Genomic DNA, 19,647 nt, shown 5'->3' on the forward strand with positions numbered 1-19,647 from the left:
CAATGATTGTAATTAACAAACACACTTGGTGCATAACATCTTCCCTTGTACGTCGCTTTGGACAAAAGCGTCTGCTAAATGACTAAATGTAAATGTAAATGTCTGCACTCTTCTAAAGGAATACTTTTTAACCCATACAATTCCAGTATACACGTAACTGAATCTTGACTTTGTTTTATGAGTGGACTCTTTTTTTGGAAATCCTTGACCAATTACTCACACCACCTAACAATTAAGTAACTAAAATATTTTAATTAGGTTTGAAAATGTTCAACCTAAACCTGTTTCTCAAAGAAATTAAAGGAACAATTTTTTTTTATCAGGGTATGCATGAATTCAATTGCACTTCTCTGATAATGATCTGGTCAGTTAAGTAGAAGAGGGGGTTGTTAAACAGTTTCAGCTGCATGGGTGTTGATGGAATTAACAACAGGTGCACTAGAGGGGCAACAATGAGACGACCCCAAAACAGGACTGGTTTTGCATGTGGAGGCCCTTTCAAGTTTCTCCCTCTTGATCTCTTTGACTGGTTTTCCACTAGTGTTGGCTTTAGCTAGAGTCATTATCATTACTGGGAGCATGAGGCGATTTCTTAACCCTACAGAAGTTGCACAGATTGTTCAACTCCTCCCAGATGGCACATCCACGCGTGCCGTTGCAAGGAGTTTTGATGTGTCTCCCAGCACAATCTCCAGAACATGGAGGAGATTCCAGGAGACAAGCAGCTACTCTAGGAGAACTGGACAGGGCCGTAGAAGGTCCTCAACCCATCGGCAGGACCGATATCTGCTGCTTTGTGCGAGGAGGAACAGGTTGAGCACTGCCCGAGCCTTACAGAATAACCTCCGGCAGGCCACTGGTGTGAATGTCTCTGCCCAAACAATCAGAAACAGACTTCATGAGGTTGGACGTCCTGTAGTGTGCCCTGTGCTCACTGCCCAGCACCGTGGAGCTCGTTTGGCATTTGCTATAGAACACCAGAATTGGCATGTCTGCCACTGGTGAACTGTGCTTTTCACAGATGAGAGCTGGTTCACCCTGAGCACCTGTGATAGATGTGAAAGGGTCTGGAGAAGCCAAGGAGAACGCTATGCTGCCTGCTACATCGTTTAGCATGACCGGTTTGGTAGTGGGTCGTGGGCACAGACCTCTACAGGCTAGAGAACGGCAGTCTGACTGCCATTAGGTATCTGGATGAAATCCTTGAACCCATGGTCAGACCCTATGCTGGTGCAGTAGGTCCTGGGTTCTTCCCGATGCACAACAATGCCCAGCCTCATGTGGCAAGAGTATGCAGGCAGTACCTGGAGGATGAAGGAATTGATACAATTGAAATGCCCTCACGATCACCTGACCTAAATCCGATAGAACACCTCTGGGACATTATGTTTCGGTCCATCAGACGCCGCCAGGTTGCTCCTCAGACTTTACAGAATCTCACTGATGCCCTTAGACAGATCTGGGAGGACATCCCACAAGACACCATCCGTTGTCTCATTAGGAGCATGCCGCGACGTTGTCAAGCATGCATACAAGCACGTAGGGGCCATATTGAGAAGCATTTTGAGCTGCAGAAATTGAATTTTGGCAAAATGGACTAGCCTGCCACATAATTTTTTCACTTTGATTTTTTGGGGTGTCTATAAAATTAAGCCCTCTGTAGGCTGAAAACTTTTATTTCCATCAAAAGATGTGGCATCCTTTCGTTCCTAAGACATTAAACTGTCCATATCAGTATAGATATCCAACATCATTTTTTTCACATTGAGATCTGATGTGTTTTCAAAGTGTTCCTTTAATTTTTTGGAGCAGTGTACATATTATATATTGTCATTTCCTCTGTCTTTTTAAATCTTTCATCATTGGTGGCCTTATTGAAAAGCACTGTCGAAAGAGTAACGTCTGTCATATTGTTATAATTGAAAATAACAAGTTCACCAACTCTTCAATTTCTCTGAACAATCGCCATGAAATGCAGAATTCCAACGAAGGGTGTTGCAATTCTGTGGTGCAAGCTTTGAACGTGCAGTATCTGCACATTTACACATTGCAATATAGGTAATGTATCAGTGTTTTTTTGTTTTGTTTTAAGAGACCCAATGTATGTGTGAGATTCATTTAAGAGTATTAACCAAGTGGATGCAATGTGCCTGAAAGGATGTGGCTTTTAAGATCCCAATGGTTCAAGTGATCAGGTTAGACGTCAACATGAGGATTAGTTGTATGTTACAAGGGCAACAATTATTCAGTCAATACAGTAGTACCCACGTGTGAAATAGTAGGGTCAAATGTATCAGTAGTATTGAAGTTAAAATGGGTAAGTCTACTTGTATGGGTGTCTCAATGTCTGTGCTCAATCAATAAAAATGTGGATTTGCACAAATTTAGCTTGCAGGACATGTAAATAAACTCAGAAAAAAAGTTTGGACTAACATGTCTTGTTCATCTGAGTGTTAAGGAGTATTTAAAAGGTAAATAAACAGGCTTTCCAACGATATAAAACACCAAATCGATCTACCAAACAGGTTAACGGAACAAGCCGGTATATGTTCAACAGATGACAACACGGCCACACCTTGCCAGTTTAAATATTTATTAGGGTTGACATACATTTTGTGTAATGTTATTCACAATCATCCCCAAACACTGATAAAAGCTCCCATTTCAACATAATTTTCCATGTCTTAAAATGTTTCCCAGCGCTTGGCATGTCAAATAAAACATTTAAATAAATCAATCTTTAAAAAAAAAAATTCAATTTCATTTCAAATAATTCTGGTTTTTTTTTGGTACTATTTTAATCTTTTCATACAAATCTTCACTTCAATAGAAGGTGTAAGCTTGCAAAAACAAACAGAAAACTAGGACAAACTAAAACAAAAACAGTCAACCAAAACAAACATCTGGGCAGCAGAGGAAGCTTGAAGCCTGGCGAAGGCCCTGAGGTAATTGATTTGGGTCTCCATCCTGCAACCCAGGCTTCTCCATGTTACCTCTTCAAGTTTTTCTGGGCTTGCTTGAGTAAAGTGTCGAAGTCTAGTGCATCAATTTTGCGTTTAGCTGTTGTTGGGTCATAATCCCGACTTGAATCTAAAAGAGATAACAAAGAGGGGGGAAAAAGGTGTGAAGTAGTGGCTACAAGACTAGATATTCTGGGGAAATTATTTTGCCATTTGATCGAACTTTGTAACCCTTTGACAATTGACCATGATGGTAGAACAGTTTATCTGAGCTCAGCCCAGCTCTGGATTACGACACTGTTGAGTCCAGTCTAAAAGGTTGCATTAAGTAGCTACATAATAATGTTTAAAAAAAAAAAAAAAAAATCTGAAATGGATGAAAAAAAAAAAAAAAAAAAAAGGTACTCAGAGCTCTAGCTCCATAAGCATCTTTCCTGGCTAATAAAGCATAATCAGGAATGTTTCCTGGACTAGCTGGTCTTGTCCATCACTTCAACTGACACCATCAGTTTAGCATTTCCAGGCAAGCTGGCCACAAAATTAGCTGCATTATTTCTTGCATCTAGGTAGACAAACATTTATTTGTTCTATCCGAAAGTCTAAAACTAGCCCAGCATTGTTCCCAGTGTCTACTCAAAGCTTTACAGAGGTAACAACTTCAACATTGACTAGCAACTTACCAAGATCAGAGTAAGTGGCTTTGCAGAACTGCCGCCGGCCTCCAAAGCAGAGGTCAAATGGCAGCTCGTTGGGTCGCCGGAGCTTGCCGCCATTCTCAATGGCAGTAAAGGCATCTTTTGTGTCGTAGTAAGTGACAAAGCCATAATTGTCCCTGAAAATGTACAGATATATATTTAAAACTAAAATATTAAAAAACTTGACACATGGATGCAAACGCAAATATTTTGTGACGACTAGATCTAGCACAGATCGTTATGACAGGGTGAGCACTATGCCAACAGGTAAAACGGGGGAATGTAGATGTAGATGTAGATGCACGCATACACAGACAAACACACTTACCCGTGCTCTCTAAAGTGCAGGGTGCAGTCCTCTATTTCTCCGTACAACGAGAAGCGCTCTTTCAGTTCAGGACGTGTCATCCCTCCACGGATGCGACCGACGTAAACCACCCGACGTTCCTCCTGCAGCCATGGGGAAGGAGCAAGTCATCAACCCGAATGGCTGGAACTATTTTTCTTTGCAAGTGCTTACACTACACAATGCTGGCAAGGGGTGTGCAAATAACAAAATAAAATCAAAACAACTTACAATAGCCTTCTCTTTGTGCCTATTCACTTCGTCGCTGTGGTCCCGGTTGCCGTAATAGGTGGATGTAGGGCTAGAGGAGCAAGAATGCACTTGATGTATTAAGATGCTTTGAACACAACCATACCTCACACAATGGAGGCCAATAGTGAGACCTACAGGAATCCCTATGAAGTCTGAAAAGCTTGAATGACAGTCGTCCTCACCTGCACCGGCTTCTCCAGTGCTTGTGTGACTGTGGGGAATTTGAGCGGGATCTGGATCGACTCCAGGAGCCAGAGAGCGAGCTGGAGTACGAGTATCTCCGCCGTCTGTGTGGGGAGTGGGACCGAGACCGTGAGCGTGAACAGGACCTGGACCCAGAGCTGGAGCTGCTCTCAGAACAACGAGAGCGATAACACCTGCAGACAGTTTACAATGAGTAAAGGGTGCTTTAGTTAAGGGTGCTTTACTTCAACAGAAACAAAGAAATGAGGGAACCCAACATGGACCATATTCAACCCAGACAACTGATGTTATGGCATTACAAACACTTAAAAAACAAAAAAAAGGTGCCATTTACAGAAATGATCAAATTGAATATAGGTGCTCATTTTGCTCCAACTCCCAGATGTTGGAGGCAGGTGGTCAGCCAGCTAATCGTAACTATTTACCGTTTTCTGGGGGGAGATCTGGACCGAGACCTGGATCTTGACCTGGAGCTGGAGTCTGAGCTGTTGGAGCTGGAGTGTGCTGACTGGCGCCGCCTTGCCCGCCCCCTCTTCCTGCAACAGGGGCTAGGGGAACGGGACACATGGCCCAAGGGAGACTCGCGCTTGGGGATTCTCGTTCTTGCCGCCTCCGGTTCGACCCTGGACGGAGAGGCGTCTGGGGTCACCAGGACAGAGCTGCTCAAGATCTTTTCATCTAGAGGGGGAGGAGCACTGTTGGCCTTGCTGCATATACTGGCCACAGGGGGGCACTGTGTCGAGGGCTGTCGTGACACCTTTCTCTCCAAGGGGAGCTCAATGGTCTTGACGGTAGACTGCTGTGGCTTGATGTTCAAGCGCTCGCCACCATCAGAGGAAGACTCCTTTGAGGGGAGGCAGTAGTCATGGTCGGGGGAGAAGGGCTGGAAGGCTGCCGGGTTGGCAACCAGGGGCTGAACCCTGCCACGAAGTTTGTTTGAAGGTAAAGGCCGAGGGTCAATCTGTATGATAAGCTTTGTGGGGGTCTGCTTGGCACCGTCGGCCATCTTACTTTTGCCCTGCGAGACTACTGGCACCAGGGGCCTCCACATCTGATGAGGCGGGGTGCCTGGAGGAGTGAGGCCTGCGGGTAGGGTGAGAACAGACCTCTTTCTGGTTCTACAAATTACAGAATAAAACCACACACCCACACACACACACACACACACACCCACCCACACCCACACACCCACACCCCCACACACACACACACACACACACACACACACACACACCTCTCTAGAGGGAATTAAGGAACATCCGTTTCCCATTCAGACACCACAATGACAGATAGCATTGGTTGATGCTCTATGTGCCCTTTCATAGCAACCCAGTTAGTTACATTAACATGTTTGTCCGAGTGAACAGAGCTAGGCAAGAAACCGACTCGACTCACCTGCTGTGCTGCCGAGGTCATGGACTTTTGTTCCCTCCAATGCTTTAGTCTCCATAGCTGGCTCAACGCTGGAAACAAACACACATCTTATCAGACTACTTAGGTGGGGGAAAAAAAAAACCCATTAACAGCACATAAAACAATGAACACAGCAGACAAACACATAAGGCCAATGCTTGCGGAACAGTCATGAAAGACCAGCTTCCCATTCTAGGGCTGGGCTGTCACCTTTTCCTCTCTTCGGTAGGTCTTGGCGATGGAGTGGTGCAACCACCATCACCACACACACACACACAGATATATGTGCACGCACACACTCACAAACATGGCGGTGTTTGGAACGTGTGTGTGAGAGCAGCATGAAGGCTGTAGGGTAACTCCCACCGTGCCTCCGGAACTTTACTCACCTGGAGTTTCCTACAGCGGCTGCTCTGCCAAAGACCTCCGGCACAGTGCGCTCCACCTTGGCTGCAGGAGAGATGGAGGGGGAAGGGGGATGAATGAGCAGTCCAGTGTCCCAGCAGCACCCGTGTGTTAAAATACACAAGCAAATCACAACCAACCAGCGCATTCCTTGAAACGGATAATTACTCTCCCCCCCACGCCTAATGACAGTTGGCACACGCACCTGCACTGATTTTGGAAAGCCATTACTCCCCCCAAGCTTGTTGCTAGGACAGAGGCACTGTGGGCCCAAGGCCTGAACCAAGTCTACTGATCACAACATTCTCCCAATGATTGTATCAAATGGCACTCTATGACCTGTCAATAATCTGTTTTAATGTACAACTAAATGTATGGTTTCACACTTCCTATGACATTAAGGAGTTATTATAGTTTTGAATGCCTTTTCAATATGGCTTGGTGTGTTTGAAAGGTTTACAAATACAACTCGAACATAAATAGAATCATATGCGGACAGGCACATGTAAAAAAGACCAAATTTCACCATAGGTTCCTGGTTGTGCCGAATTATAAAACTACTACTGAATGAAGGGTGCTGGTTGGTTAGGTTTCACCCAACCATAGCAGGAAAGCAGCCTTTTAAACGTGGCTGTCGAGCAGGACAACAAATAGAACCAGCATTTGCAGACAGGTTGCTCTGAATGACTCCAGCACTGGCTGAGTCAGGGATTCTATAAAACAGACAACACGTCACTGGGCGACAGACGGCCATTTCCATGGGAAGCAGTTCAATTAGACAGCAGAGAAATGTAGGTTTAGTAACTCTGAACAACAACAACTTGGAATATAACTATATGAAAACAAGTGTGCTTTTAGGTTTTATGTTGCTTGTCTGCAATGAAACACCAGATTAGCTGCACGACGTCACCTCCAAACTGTTATCGAAAGGGGCCCATCTCTCCCTGTTGGCCTCACACACACACACTCCCCTGATGCCCTGGATGTGAGCGACGCCTGCAAACAGACAAAGGCAGCGCACCCCCGTCCACTCTCCCCATCCCGGGTGAAAATGGATTTGCGGACAGGGCAGAATTCCAGTGGCTAAGCATGCATGAGCACATGGCAGCTGTTCCGGTTGCACTACAGCTCCTCTTAAAGACCCCCAGGGCCAGCAGTGCCTGTCCAAGGGACAGCAGCTCTCACGGAGCTCTCCTTACTACAACAATGCCATAGGAACCCGAAGGTTGCAGGATATTCAAACACCCATCTTCAACCATCACTTGAACAGTCCTAGAACTCAATTTGTTATTTCATTAGACACCTTTGGCATTCTGACCAATGAAATTCCTACAAAGTCTATTGAGGTGGCACACCTCAGCTGCGAGACTACCGAACATGGGGCAAAGGCTCCAGATAGAGGGCACAATCTCGGAGACTGAAGAGTTTTGAAAAACTCGCTCAAACTCCAAATCCTGGCTTTTACACTAAAGGCCAATTAATGCAAGTCCAGATAAGATAAAAACAAGTACTCTAACTGTCCGTGTAGATAAGAGTTCCCAGATCTGAGCAGAACACTACTCGTCAGTGAACTGTGCTCCAGGTTTACTCAGGAACACAGAACCTCTCACAGCTTCACCAAGACTTTGCTACGCTGCCACGTTTCTGAGAACTCATTCACCTTCCTTGTTTCACTGGAATGCCACCATCACACAGATCACAAGACTGCACAGCCTGGTCAATTACCCACCAAGGCCCCACTAAGGAATCCCAGCCTTGTCCAATGCTGCCACACAACACCAGAAAACTTGCCCCCAAAATCTACACTCTACACCAGCTAACTCCGGTTATAGCTCTTCTACTCCGCTTCACCACCGTCTGTTAAATTTAGAGACACACAGACAGGGAAGGACTAGGCCACCCCCCACAACCAAGGACTGTTAACCAGCACTTTCTCCAGGTCAACAGAGCCACGTGGGCAAACCATTGCTTACCTTGGGTCTCCTCAAACTGCTCGAGCAAGCTAGCAAGATCAGAAGCTTCGATACCTAAACAGGAGGAAAAAAGGGGTAACTCAAGTGTAATTTGAACATATTCACAAAAAGCACACGCACACAGACTTGAAATGAAACATTGCTTACCGATCTCACTTGTAAAGGACTCAATCAGCTCCTCGGTCTGGCTCTTCCCTTTGGATGGTGCCACAGCTGGTGTTTGCTTCTGCTGTGCAGGCTGAGCAGGTAGGGCTTTGCGCTGGCTCTGCGCTGGGACCATCAGAGGGGTGGGCACAGCGGCTGCAGTGGGTGCCTGCCTCCGCTGCTGGGTCACTGTGACTGGCACAGCCACTTTGGCTGGCTCTGACTTGGGTGGCACTGTGGTCTGCTCTGGCTTTTTCAGGGCTGGCAAAGGAGCAGCTGAAGCCGCAGGACCAGCATCCACCCTCTGTGGGGCAGCGGTAACAGCAGGCTGAGCCTCTTTAGTGGTTCTGGGGGCAACTTCACCTGGGGCCTGGGGTTTTGCGGCCACCTGAGGTGACACCAACGGCAGCTTCTGGCCCTTGAGGGCAGCGGCAAGCAGCTGGGCGATGCGTGGCTGCGACACCACAGCCTGCAGCACCCGTGTGGCCAAGGGTATTGTGGCACTTGGTAGTGGAGCGTCCTTGTAAACAGCAGTTTGCTTTGGTGGCTGAGCGGCATGAAGCGAGACATTGCTGGTCGTAGTGTTTGGTGATGCGGCTAGCGAAGCTTGGCTCTGGGGCTGCAGAGTAGGGCTCTGGGCTGGGGCTGGAACAGGAACAGGAGGTGATGAGGAAGTTTGAGCAGGAACAGGTTTGGGCACTGTGGGCTTGCTGGAGGCCGCCACAAGTGAGGCGGGCGGCACCAGCAGGGCCTCTGGAGTGGGAGGAGCAGCCAGACCTTTTGGCTGCCAGACAAGTTTTTCTTCGGGAGGGGGCTCCTTGCTGGCTGCGGGGGTAGAGGCCTTGCGTGGATCCTTGGGGCTGGGTTGCGGCAGGCAGGGAATGGGGGGCAGCTCCATGGGAGCCTCGGGTAGAGAGGGCCACTTGGTGCTGTTGTCCCCAGCGTTCTCCAGGGGAGAGGGCTTCTTCTGCTGACGCATGAGGCGGTACTGCTGCAGGCTCAGGGGCTTGGGTTTGGACTCGCTGAGCGCAGGAACTGCAGTCTCCTCCGGAACCACTTCCTGGGTGCAGGCACCGACTGGTACGGGGGAGGTAGTACTGGGTGAGGTCACTGGGGCGGGCACGGGTGATGGGACTGGCATAGGTGGTGATTCAGGAACTGGTGACGCTTTGGGTGAGGTAGCATCCATCCTGAGCTCATTAGATGAGGGCACTGGGTTCTTTTCTACGGGGGTTTGGGGTATTGCCTGAGGGGGGTCAATCAAGGCAGCTGGGGGTATAGGTATGACCGCCTCAGAGTGGGGTGTTGAGACTGGGGCAAAGATCACCTTTTTCTTCTTCTGCTGCTGCTGCTGCTGCTGCTGCTGCTGCTGCTGCTGCTTCTGCTCTTTCTGAGTCTTCTTCGCCAGATCCTTCGATGCGCTTCTCAAAACCCTTCCCTCAGATACAGGCGGGGGTTGGGCCTCTTTATTTTTCCGTTTCTTTTTCCTGCGCGAGGGACACTTCTCGGACATCTCTTCTTTTGGTCGGTTGATGACCACCTTCTCTTCCTTATCCTGGAGTGCTGGAGGGGGTGAGCCTGCCGGCTCCACTGCATCCACATGACTCTCCGGAGCGGCGGATTGTTGGCATACCTCAGGGGTCTCATCTGGAACCTCCTGTTTGGACTCTGCAGAACCAGCAACCGGCAGCTGAACACTCAGGTTAGGGATGGCCAGGATAGGTTCGCCGTGCTCCCCCTGGTCCACCACCTCAAGCACAATCCCACCTTCCGGAAGCATCTGCTCATCTGCACCCTCCTCAAGACACACGGCCACACAGTGCATGCGTTTCACCAAGTCGCCCAGGGTGACTGCCACACAGCTACCGTCCTGCTCCAGTGACAAACTACTCCAATCCAGCATGTCCACAGACGGGTCAATGTCAGACAAGAGCGCAAACTCCTCCTCGTCCTCTCCGTCGCTCCTCTGAATCGTCACGTTTGGCATTCTGGGTAAACTCTGCAGAGAGACATGCTGAGTGTTAGCACTTTATTTATAAGATCCTATGTAACAGCAGCAAACAGGCTGAGAAATGGTCAAGAGGTCATCGTAGGCTACACATGCCATTTGCTCCATTTTACACGGTTGTTTACTCTATTCCAACTGGCACAAATGTGTCGTCTACATTCGGCAGTCATAGAAGAGAAACAGATAGAGACTATGTGTGTGTGAAGTAATCAAAACACTGAAACTGCTCATGAGGAGTTCTTTACAGGCTGTTTTACCTTTCCTGGACTGGAAAATGACCTCGTGTTGAACATGGACTCTCTGTCTGGGGGAGACCGTGACAGGCACAGGAGCTTCCTCAGCTGGTAAAACAAACATCGAAATTTGTTAGAGAAAATCCAACACCTCCCCAATTTAAAAACAAACTAGACCCAACGCATTCATAATTATTTAAATGGTGCACAATGGCAACTAGTCAACCACTTGCACACACACTTTCACTGTCCCCACCCCACCCAGACCTCTGATGCACCGTCACAGGTAGCTAGCAGCTGGGAACTCACCGGTGAGTGCTCTCGGCCCTTTTGACCTGTTAACAGCTCCACGTCGGGCAGGGTGTCAAATGGGGACAGGTTCTCGTCGTCCACATTGTCAAGTATTTCAGTTAATGCAGTAAGCAGAGTCGCCTCACTCTCCTCGTCAATTCCAATTTTTGCCTGGGGACAAAATTGATTCCAATCACCATGGTATTCTAAATTCAAAATGTGGGACTAATAATAAACAAAATCATGGCTCTGGCCACAGCTGGGTGCACTCAGTCCAAGATATAACCTGACATGAGGTAAAACGGCCAACTCAGCAGAATCTCAAGGCATGTCCAGACATGCCCAACCGTCCACACACACACACACACACACCTCTCCGATGGGGGAGTCCTCAAAGATGGAAAGGATGGAGGGGTCCAGGCAACCATGCAAGGCTTCCACCACATCTCTCGAGTGCAAGCCCTGGTCCTCCATACAGTCCACCGTGAGAGCGCCCTGAAGGGCCTCCGCCTGTTAGGTGAGAGGGAGAAGGATTAGGACAGTGGTTCTCAACTTTTTCAGTGATGTACCCCTGTGAACATTTTTTTCAGCCAATTACCCCCTAATCAGTGCAAAGCATTGAAAAAAATATGTAATAAACAGCGCTATGCCTTCATTGTCTGATTTATTAAACTGTCAACACTGAAGATTGAACATTGTTGCATTGAACTGATTGCTTTTGCAATTACATTTTAGTGAGAAACTTGTGCTTTAGAGAATCTTTGTCAGTCTTGGTGGCAGGGAGGCAATTGCTGTGATCAAGCTCTTCTCCAGGCAGAGTCTGTTTCTCTGCTTTGTTTTGATCACAGTAATTGCAGAGAATTAGCCTCACATAAATATGTGGAGGCAAAGGGTAGTAGCTGCTCCAAAGCTTTATGTCCCAGGTCAGGGTGCTCCTGCTTCACACACACCCAAAACTGTATGAGTGTGGATATGGCAAACCTCATCTGGAGGCCACGGTCAGATGACACTTCCAGAAGTGTTTCCTGATTAGTGACAGGTAGCTAGCAATAATAATGTATAGTCTGGCGGTCATTATCTAAAAATAAATCTCGACAGGATGAACAGGACCCAGACGCGCAGCTAGTATAAGTCACGGTCACTAATCACTAAACATTATCCCGCTTATTATACAGTTACCTGCCAAAACAATAGAAGACATTCCTCCAAAATACCTCTTTTAAATGATTTTGTTGCCGTTTCGTGATATCCGCTAAGAAAAAAATAGTTCTTCAGGCTAATAGAATTTTAATGTTTCAGGTGTTGCGTAGCAACCCATTACTTGCTGACTTCAAGTTACAATGACTTTCCGTTACGATAAATGACCGGACTACTCGCGGAATTATATGAAAGAGTAGAAGCACAAAACCCGTTGCCAATGACAGCGGTCATCAACTTTTCGCAGCAGTGAATATCAAGAAATTACAGACCTGCGAACGTTGGGGTGGCCCATTCAAATCAACAGAACTTTTTGGAACATTCTGAAAAGCCGTATAATAATTTTAAATATATTTTATAAAACATCTCACATACCCCCATTTGAGAACCACTGGATTAGGAAACAGGTTAAGGCTGACTGGAGACATAACGGTCTTTGAAAGGGTATCAGGCAATACAAACTAAACCAGTTTGGATGCAATTTCTGTCTGAGGCAATATGCAAATTCCAGTGTGGAGTCAAGACTGAGGGATTTTTTTTTATTGGAGAAAATGGTAGATGGCTTTAAGGCACACACAGATGTCAACTCAACCTTCAACAGGCATTCCAGCAAAGATAAAATGTATTAGTTTTGTCCCCAGGACCAGGGCAGAGAGAACTCAACCCACAAGTCCCACACTCCATTACTACAAGACAGTTATTCAGAAATTTGAACAAGTCCCTCTTTAAATGTACCCATCTCGGAGTCAAGCACAGGTATCAAACTAAGAGGTGAGGCACACAACCTTGCAAGTGGAGTAACAATTTTACATTGAAAGACACTTCCTATGTATGGGGAGCAGGTCTTAATTCACACCACTGATTAGCCTCATTTCACACACTCAAATACAATGAATCAGAGGGCTCATGACAAGGTTATCCCTACGGTAAAACACAAGATGCAATCAGTGTCTTGAAAAATAGATCAATAGCCTAAATAAAATCAGAAAACTAAGGGCCATCAACCAGCTAACTTAGTGCTTGTTAACTGCTCAGTCTGATCCTGAATTGACTTGTTGATCATGGCTGGAGTTCATTTTTAGTTAGCAATATGAATGTTAATATATCGAGAAATAAAAACTCGCGAGTTAATGGCATACACCCTTGAAACACATGGGGCCAATTGCGTTTCCCCATTTCGCCCTAAACAGCATTTTATTTCAGAGGGCAAAAGTAATGTAATGAAAATACAAAGCGGACACCGATATACAGTTAACACGTGTGTTCGCTGGATCTTAAACATCAAATTTAAGACATGAAATGTTTCCGGGAAAATCTTAATGGATACCGATGACTCCATGCGATGTCACCCACGTGCATCGCGTCACCGCACCGGATGGATAAAGGACTTTCACCTCAGCGCCGTAACCCACGTGTTGCCGACAACAAACTACCGGCAGCTTCGAATCTTATATTAAAAAAAACAATATAAAGCATGGATGATTTTACCAATCCAATTTTCTTAGCCACGACTTACAGTATTTTACTGTGGTAATTGATACGTTCATTGACAGTTACAGACCATCAAATCCAAACTTCCTATGGACCCACATGTTTACTTTTAATGGATTAGTTCATAGGTTGCACCTACCCTCAACATGAAAACACTACTTTCATAAGTAACATTTCACCCATTAGGATCCCATTGAGTGTTACATTGGACAAATTGAATCCATACATTCTTTACCATTTGCATGCAACAGCACACCTAGTTAACACAGACAGTAGATGCAACATGTTGGAACCACGTGGAATTTAGGCAATCCAAATCTGATTTGGAACTCGTTTAAAACCTTAGAAATTATTTCAAGGAAAAATCGGATTACGTAAACCTTAACATCGCATCAGGGATGCATTATCTAGGAGGTGGTCATCCTAACCTGCTGACCAATTTATGAATAAAGTAAGGTAACATTAGTCAGACTCTACAAGACTCGGTTAAAGGGAAATCATCAAATAAGCTAAATATGTTCACAATAATAATTGACACCTCAATTACTAAATGTAACCAATGGTTCTTTAACAAACTTTGCGTGATACATTTTCCTGCATCAATGAATTAAACTAATACGAACTGAATCTAAACAATCAAGCTAGTTCGCTAGCTAAGATGCTAGTTAGCAGCTAACTGGACCTCAGCATGCAAACCGAATCAAGCACACGATGTACACAACACACACATGCGTCTTTACCTATAAGATCATCGTGTCGGAACAAATTATTCGAACAAATGATCACATCACAAGCGTTATCTTTACATTTTGAAATTGAATATTTCACAACCGATATGAAAAAGCAAAGCCCAACATTCTCAGCAAGTCGTTTATCACGACTTTTACGTTTCATTCCACAACTATCCACGTGTCACTTTAGCGTGTGCATCCTTTCACTGACGAGCATCTTCACTTCAATAAAGAAAGCGATCACACCTAATCGCCCAATTGTTTTATCGGGTGTTATTTCGACGGTTCCATACCTCATCCAGGCTTGTAGTTGAGAAAAACTCCATATTATGAGCATTTAAAATCTCTTCGCCTGTTCCCCACCGGGCCGCCATCTTACAACCGCTCCTTGTGAAGACGTGATTTGCACTGCAATGCTTCACAGCCGTACTGCCGGAGACACGTGGTATTTGCATTCCCGGCAAAACGACGCTTCCTGTCAAAGTTCATATGGGCGTGTCTAAGGTATTGGCAAATCAGTTGACACCATTCAACACTAGGAGCTGGAGAGTTTGCTCATGTGTGGATCTGTGGCCCTTGTATGCAAGAGGTTCAGTTTCAGGAATATATGCATACACGTTTGTCCTTGTATTGTATGTACAAATTTCAGCTTGAGACGATTTAATCAGTTAACTTAAATCAAATTCTAAACATAGTAAAAAAAAAAAACACTGTTATACTTTCCTAAAGCAGTTGTTTGACTATTCAGTTAATTCTTTAATGATTAAATCGACTGTATGCAGAGTCTATATGCAGCCGTTGATTAAACCGGTGCTAGACACACTGAATCACACAGACACAGTCCTTTGTGTGAATTTATTAAAGTTACACTGATGCTAGATCTGCACATAAATTACTATTTGTTTTCACTAAGTAAACATGACAAAGTCACAATGACCTGTGACATGCATGTGACCAGGGATTCAGAGGCACATGTGTCAAATTTAGCACTTCCCCAAGATGTGAAAGTGTGTCCTCTTTGAACAGTAGACTTTAATCCCAATAATGATGAACCATAAGTTTCCTTTAGTGTAGATGAAGTCTTTGAGAATGTGGAGATCCCCCTTTCTCCAGTTGAGATGAAAGAAGCTGGCTTCACCAGACTCTTACTCCTAAGACATGACACAGAGTGAATTTGTTTCTGAGTATACCAGTTATACCCCCCCCCCCCCTCTACACACACAAATAAAATAAAAAATAAAAACATAGGAAGTCAACTCACAAACTGTTTTGTGTCGTTTTAAATACATTTGTAACTATTGTACAGTCTTGAAATGCCATGCAATTGAACACAAATTTGCCTGAACTTCAAACTTTTTCTTTCTTTCTCTCTCTCTCTCTCACACACCTACACGCACACGCACATGCACATGCACACGCACACACACACACAAAGGCCCAATCCCAATGTCCACACTCATGGGCTCACAGCCTTTGAGGCGTGTTCCCGCTAAATCCGTCAGGGCTTAGGGCTGTCCCACTGTCAGATCGTCAAGGGCACGAGGGCGTTTTTACGCAGACATTTAGAGCCCTTTATGCACACTTTCTGTAAGTCTGCATTTATCTAGCCTTTGTCTGAGGGAATTACCCACAGTTCATAGCGGTGTGACATGATATACAGGGAAGGGAAGCCTGGAACCATTAAAACACAACCGCTATAATGTGATATATCGCAACGTGCTGTCCTGTTCCTATCCATACCATTTCAAGCCCTTGCACTCTTACCAGCTGATGGCAATTAAGTCTGTGAGGGTTCAGGGGCGGGCCTTAGGCCTTCGGGCGGGCATTGGGACTGGGCCACACTCTTCACTCAATTGACAGAATATAACAACAGTTATACTGCACACCCAGCAGGGGGCGTCTTTTGCTGTCTCGCTTAGAGGATGAGGTCTTGGGCCTCTACCTTTACACAAACATTAGGGTCTGCTTCTGTTGGTCATTTTAATCGCAGACACAGAAAACATCTTTATATATGGCCTTTGCAATAAAACATTCTCATTTCTAAGTTGAGGATGTGGGGCAGATTTTGAATGGCAAACATGGATATGCAAACAAAAGCATAACAAGGAGGCCTAATTTCACACTGTTTCCATGTCAATTTCTTGCAGCCTTACATGACCTTCGGGGGGGGGGGGGGGGGGCTGGAGGAAGACATTGACAGAGCGAGAGAGAGAGAAATATTAAGAAATAGATCCGGTGAAAAGGTGTGGAGAATACATTTACTTATTATTATTATTATTATTATTATTAATAAGCAACAATACTTAATGTTTTTATATTAATAAGCATTGGTGTTTGAATAACATGTTTATGAAGCATGATAATTAATGTGACACTATTGCAAGCTAACATTAAAAAATAAAATAGGGCCTAATTACAGTTGCAAAGTTGTTTTTTAAATGTTTCATAATACTTGTTCATGATACCATGCAGGTTTTTTTTTTTTTACTAATAATGTGTGAAACGTTACCTACTATGAATGACACAATCTACCTTTCATCATAACCAGTGTTCACATATTTAAAGGTACAGAGTGTAGTTTTTAGTGGCATCTAGTGGTAAGGTTGCTGAATTGCAACCAGCTGAATGTCCTTTACAAGTGTGTGCCAGTACCTACGGTGGCCGTCAAATTCTATAACAACTATCTTGAGCCAATATTAAGTGTCAAAAGAGGCCAAAAGTGAAACTAATATTACACACGGTCTCTACTCCCAAGAACTGAAAAATACTAAGATGTAGTAGTTAAGCCAGATTTCATCGTTCTGTGAAGACACTGTTAATAGTTTTAAAGTAATGTGCTGTTACTTACCTTTCTCACATTTTGACTTTGATATATTTCAGACCCTACCAATATTTTGAATCAATAAACCAAGGTTATTTACTGAAATAGCACTAAATAGAAAAGATCCCTGGGTTTCCAAAAATGTTAGGAACTACACTTGTGTCAGCTATACACTGAAAGGGTGTGAAGCAGTAACACTATATGACCGCCTGTGCATGCACATGACAGGGGTATATATTATCATAAAGAAAAAATAGCAAAGTAGCAATCATCGGGCTATATGCACAATGTGCAAACTACCCCAAGTGGTTTTGTAAATGTTCCGTAAGGATTTAAGGTACAATTCATTTTGAAGATAAACCCAACCATGACAGAGGAACAGGGAAAACATGGTGTAACTTGTTGTAGCAACATCTTATGGATTACTTGTTTTGAAATTGGTAAACACCTGTGTGCCATTATTAATGAGCCTACTGTTACGACCCTGGCGGGTCTAGGCCCCGCCCCATGATATTTGCATGCCTGTTCGCTATCTGTCTTTACAACAGGTGAATTGGAACCAGGTGTAACCCATGATTGGTTGGGCTACAAAAGCCCTGCTCAGATGGAAGTCGGGAGAGCGTTGGATTGGTCGTTGGATTTTGGTTATCGTTGGATTTGGATAGTGAATTGGATTTGGGATTGTCGTTGTCGTTGGTTTTGGATTATCGTCGTCGTTTGTTTATATTACCATTTACCTGACTTTACATTACATCTTTTGTTTCTCTTCACAACACTGATCTTCACCACACGTTTGCTATAATTATTAGATAACTATATAAACTTGTAAATCATTAATAAATATATTATTATTACTATAAATATCCTAAATTCTGCGTGGCCTCCCCTTCTTGTTTCGTGTCGTGAGCTGGCACGTAACACGTGGGGGCTCGCCGAGATTTTTTTCCCCGGGAATCTGGTAAGACAACTTTTCATCCACTCATTGGGGAATAGTGGTGGGGAAGCTGTATTGATTGTATAGATCGGGATATTGGCCTTGGATGCTGACGGGCACAAAACTGCCGGTGCAGCAGCAAGGGGATTGCAAATTGGGGGAGACGCACGCAGAAATTTGTAAGGTTAAACTTTTTTTGTTTTCGTTGGGTTGCCGTGGAGGAGGAAAGTCATTTTTAAGAGTGACTGCAGCTGTGGGCTCTCGTTGGGAGAGAGACGGGCTGTGCATACTAGTTACATTGGGTACAGGTGTTGGTAACTGGGTGGTGAGAGTAGGTGAGTACCTACTGAGCAAACGCAAAACCCCGCGCAGGTTAAGAGCGCTTACCGCTGTTTGTTGTTTTGGCCGGGCTTGTAAGAGTTTGTTGTTTTTCGTGGGTGTGTCGGACGCGCTGGAGTTGGTTAGCAGCTCAATTGCAGGTGGACACACTGAAGAAATAGGCACTGGAAATAGTAGTGAGCTATGCGTCTGGAGAAGATCAGGTACAGCATGAGCTGGAACATAAAAAGGAACTCTTTCAATCTCAGATGAATGAGAAAGAAGGGGAATCGGGGAAAATAATTGAGCAACATAGGGAAAAGCTAGTGGAACTCCAGGATCAGCCGTGCCAACAAAAGCAGCATCTCCAGCAGACTGCACAGGAGCTCGAGCAGCTTTGCAAGGATGCTCAGCAGAGCTCTCTCATGGACATGGAGTTGGCAGACTATGAGCGCCTTGTAAAAGAGCTTAACATCCAGATATCAGAGAAAGACACTCAGATTGAGGATCTGAAAAAGCAGCTACTGACCCAGAAAAATAAAGTTCTGGAGGGCGAGGCCCAGTATTTATTTGAGAATGGCCTGACTAAACTGGTCCACAGTGGTTTTACACCTCATAGGAAAGAGGTCCATCTGGCAGGGACTAATGCGTTGTCCCACGCTCCAGATGTGGGGATAAGTTGTGTGGTGTTATTGCTTGCCTGCCTAACTATTTTATCTCCTCTCCGGTCTCCTCCCCTGTCCCTCTTAGACTGCTTTTCCAGGCCCGCCGGGATTGCTGAGGGGAAAATAGGTTGTGTGACTGGTGAGCTGGATGAATGGTGAGCATGTGAGTGAAAAGGTGAATAGGTGAATAGGTGAAAAGGTGAGCTGGATGAATGGGGAGCATATGAGTGAATAGGTGAATAGGTGAATAGGATGGTTTAGGTAAATGGGGGTTTTGGATGGTGCAGAATCCCACTTAGGTGGGCTTCTGTCATAAGGGGGGGGGATGTTACGACCCTGGCGGGTCTAGGCCCCGCCCCATGATATTTGCATGCCTGTTCGCTATCTGTCTTTACAACAGGTGAATTGGAACCAGGTGTAACCCATGATTGGTTGGGCTACAAAAGCCCTGCTCAGATGGAAGCCGGGAGAGCGTTGGATTGGTCGTTGGATTTTGGTTATCGTTGGATTTGGATAGTGAATTGGATTTGGGATTGTCGTTGTCGTTGGTTTTGGATTATCGTCGT

At 45.2% G+C, this 19,647-nt stretch overlaps 1 protein-coding gene across 1 annotated transcript; it reads right to left on the reverse strand.

Annotated features, from left to right (window-relative positions):
* Positions 1-2,576: 2,576 nt before the first annotated feature.
* On the reverse strand, positions 2,577-19,244 carry pprc1 (PPARG related coactivator 1). The gene is made up of 15 exons (XM_042704707.1): positions 19,126-19,244; positions 14,637-14,826; positions 11,297-11,434; positions 10,943-11,095; positions 10,658-10,741; positions 8,396-10,391; positions 8,249-8,302; positions 6,260-6,320; positions 5,853-5,920; positions 4,883-5,540; positions 4,436-4,630; positions 4,233-4,302; positions 3,984-4,105; positions 3,641-3,792; positions 2,577-3,090 (listed from the first exon to the last, which is right to left on the reverse strand). Exons 1-15 carry the CDS (start codon positions 19,242-19,244, stop codon positions 2,990-2,992), a joined length of 4,161 nt encoding a protein of 1,386 aa, XP_042560641.1. The 3' UTR covers positions 2,577-2,989.
* Positions 19,245-19,647: the final 403 nt, after the last annotated feature.

Source organism: Clupea harengus, unplaced genomic scaffold (assembly GCF_900700415.2).
Source record: "Clupea harengus unplaced genomic scaffold, Ch_v2.0.2, whole genome shotgun sequence".
Lineage (NCBI taxonomy): Eukaryota > Metazoa > Chordata > Actinopteri > Clupeiformes > Clupeidae > Clupea > Clupea harengus.

What these genes read in the sequence shown, in the direction of transcription:
- pprc1 (XM_042704707.1), bottom strand. Translation starts at nt 19,244, where the DNA reads ATGCTCACCATTCATCCAGCTCACCAGTCACACAACCTATTTTCCCCT. An exon ending in AGGGCCGAGAGCACTCACCG is followed by an intron (nt 10,742 to 10,942) that starts GTGAGTTCCCAG and finishes TTGTTTTACCAG; the next exon opens with CTGAGGAAGCTCCTGTGCCT. An exon ending in GGCACAAAGAGAAGGCTATT is followed by an intron (nt 4,106 to 4,232) that starts GTAAGTTGTTTT and finishes CCATGGCTGCAG; the next exon opens with GAGGAACGTCGGGTGGTTTA.